This window comes from Pundamilia nyererei, unplaced genomic scaffold, assembly GCF_000239375.1.
Source record: "Pundamilia nyererei isolate P.nyererei 1_Seehausen unplaced genomic scaffold, PunNye1.0 scaffold00006, whole genome shotgun sequence".
Lineage (NCBI taxonomy): Eukaryota > Metazoa > Chordata > Actinopteri > Cichliformes > Cichlidae > Pundamilia > Pundamilia nyererei.
This window is the reverse complement of record NW_005187407.1, coordinates 3,329,118-3,332,122: the sequence shown is the minus strand read 5'-3', so window position 1 is coordinate 3,332,122 and position 3,005 is coordinate 3,329,118. Positions and strand designations below refer to the sequence as shown.

At 39.0% G+C, this 3,005-nt stretch overlaps 1 protein-coding gene across 1 annotated transcript in view; it reads left to right on the top strand.

The window, feature by feature from the left end:
- Positions 1–294: 294 nt before the first annotated feature.
- Positions 295–3,005, top strand: part of LOC102195642 (ubiquitin-associated protein 2-like) — a 16,870-nt gene continuing 14,159 nt past the window's right edge. The window contains exons 1-4 of the mRNA XM_013914048.1: positions 295–372; positions 2,201–2,338; positions 2,564–2,641; positions 2,775–2,889. Of these exons, the coding sequence (XP_013769502.1) occupies positions 2,243–2,338; positions 2,564–2,641; positions 2,775–2,889 (289 nt within the window). The 5' untranslated portion in view covers positions 295–372; positions 2,201–2,242. The remainder of the gene's footprint in view (positions 373–2,200; positions 2,339–2,563; positions 2,642–2,774; positions 2,890–3,005) is intronic.

Below are 3,005 nucleotides of genomic sequence, written 5' to 3'. Positions count from 1 at the left end.
CTCAAATAGCGCACAACTTCAGGTTTTTTATTTCTATATGATTATTCTGCATCATTAAGCAATGAGAACAAGTAGTCTGATGTCCTATAATCATTGTGGAGCTATATTATTATATTATTATTACAATTACAAAATGCAATTCTATATTGTATTATGAAAGACAATGAAACATTAAGTTTTTGTACAGAGTATCGGTATCGTATAAGGCTGAAGCGCGCTCACACACAGGAACGAGTACGTAAGGGCGTGGTGCTTGGCCATCTGACCGGCTTGGCGGGTTTTGATTGGCTGTGCCGGTTTCACAACGCCGAGTGTCGGCGGGGTAGGTCACGTGACAGCATCTGCTGCTGGCTGAGCGAAGCGTGTTAGCAGGTAAACGAAAGCTTCAGATTTGTTATGTTTGAATATTTTTTTTATTATTAAGTCGTTTTGAGAGTTCAGGTATGTTATTGTGTATTTTTTGTTTATTTTAACGAACTCGATGGGCCTGTTCAAAAACATTATTCTTCTTATTCGGCTATTAGTCGTCTAACTAACTGCGTTGTATCCGTGCTGAGCGGTGCTGCTTTGTATGCGGACGGGCCGTTCGCACGCCGGGCAGTCGGCATGCCGCCTGTCTCTGACTCCTGATTACTGCCCAAACAAATCTTAATAACTTTTCTCCCTGAATTATGTGCCTATAAATATATTAAGGGACACGGACAATTAGAAATGTCAACGAACCACGCAGCTCGTTTTAGTTTCAGTTGTTAGCTTGTTGCTAACGTTAGCCACATCTCCCATGAAGTGACTAATGTTAGCTCGTTGGGCTACACAAAGGGGAGCATGGCAGCGCTTGTCACGTTTGTTTATTTTTTGGTTGCTACCCCAGACGGACTGTACATAGAATAGACATATTGGCAGACAGGTTAGTATACTGATACTCTACACACGGCTTGTGGTAGTTTAACGAAGAAATTTGCGTGTTACTCGCACACAGAACAAAGACTAGCAGTTAGCCGGGCTGCTGCTATCGTGAGCTAGTTTGACCTAACATAAACGTTAGCCTCTGTGGTTCATGCTTCTGTCGAGTTTATCACACAAATAAGAGTGACTCTGATATTTAATACGTATAATTAAGGCAAAAATAAACACTGCTATCTGTATATGTACGACGCACGCAAATGCTTTGCCAGATAACCCTTTCCCGTGGATTTTATTTAAGAACCCACGCTGCCTGACAAATTGTTACTTGGTTGTATTATTAGCTACAGCCAGTTGCTTTGTTCGATACTACTCAGGCAGTGTTTGTGCTTTTGTTTTTCGCCTTTTTAAAAAGCCTGTATTTCTGTTGTTGTTGCCTATCTTTTATTCACATTTTTTGATATATATAAAAGATGTTAATACCAGTATTAAAATATAGCGGTGCACTGAGTGTTTTTGTGTGGGAGAATAAGGCAGGGCTGTAAGCTGACACCCAACAGGCCCCTCTGGGCTGGCTAAATTTAAACGGGGATGTAGGGAGCGACAGATGGGGGTTATAGTCTTACATGGTATACTAGTGAGTCGGTCTGTTTATATTAAGTGTACAGTATCAGCACTGTAAGTAAGGAAAGTTTACTTACATTGCGATTTTCAAGAGCAAAAAGTGACAACGTGCTTTATATTACAAAATAAAATACAACAGTTAAAGCAAAAGCAAGTAAAGCAAACGTAACACCCAGGTATTTGAAAGCTGGGAGAACTGAAGATGTCCAAGAGTTTCACTTACCTTAGGACCAAAGGGGCACGAATAAGAACTTCAGTTTTTTGTGTATTAATAGACGGATAATCGGCTGCCATCCTGTTCTTCATAATATGGATGTAGTCCAAGTTTAACTAGGATCTGTCCAAGTGGCAGCATATACAAGGGAAACAAGTTGGGCCCTAGGATGGCAGAAAACGACCAAAAATTAGCAAAAGCATCTGAAAAGGTCCAGAGCAAGAAAGAGATGCCCACCCAAGTTCTAAGTCTCTCATTCAGGATACCATAATCAGCTGTGTTGCGGGCAATAGAGACATCCAATAGTGCAAGAACCAAATATTCATGTGCATCATTGACTTTGAGTTTCAAATTATATATACTGCACATTTATTTATTATTGTTTTCTTACTAAGGGGTAATGATTCCGTACCATCTGGCTTTCGTTTCACCTTTGCTTCTGTGTCCTTTGTCTTTCAGATTTTTCTATTTTGTACATACATTGTTTTGTATATACTGTATATGATGACTTCACTGGTCAGCAATCAAGCCCGGGGTACTCGGGACAAAACGCTGCCCACCACCACACAAACAACACAGCAACAGAAGCAGATACAGGTGGGTGGTTGTCATTGTAAATACAGAGTTATTAAGCAAAATAGTCTTTTAACTTCAATAAAATATTGCATCTCTTAGTCTTAAATGTAATTTTTCACTTTTAAATGATTTTATCCCACTTTTCATTAAAATATATAAAGGATCCAAATGCTTTTAAAAACATTTAAATGTACTATTCAGATGGTGATAGTTCTTGATTCTCATTAAGCTCTGTTTGTTTGCCAGGCCACAGCAGAACAGATTCGTTTAGCCCAAGTGATTTATGACAAAAACGATGCTGATTTTGAAGACAAAGTCAAACAGGTAATGTTTGTTCACATTTTGTGCGTAAAGAAATTTTCTGGGTCACCAGGATATATTTTCCTGGATTTAAAACTTAACTGTGTTTGTTTTCTTCTTCTTCTTCTTTTTTTTTCCTATGCTGTGACTTTCACAGCTGATTGAGGTCACTGGAAAGACTCAAGATGAGTGTATGGTAGCCCTTCATGACTGCAATGAAGATGTAAACAGAGCCATCAATTTCCTGCTGGAGAGCACCTCTGACACAGTAAGTATGCTCCATTCCCAAAACATGTGTTGTGCTTGCTTTTTACATATGATTTCGTTATTGCTGTTTTGGGAGAGACTAAATCATGATGCAAAAGTAGAAGTACAAATGCATTTTGTA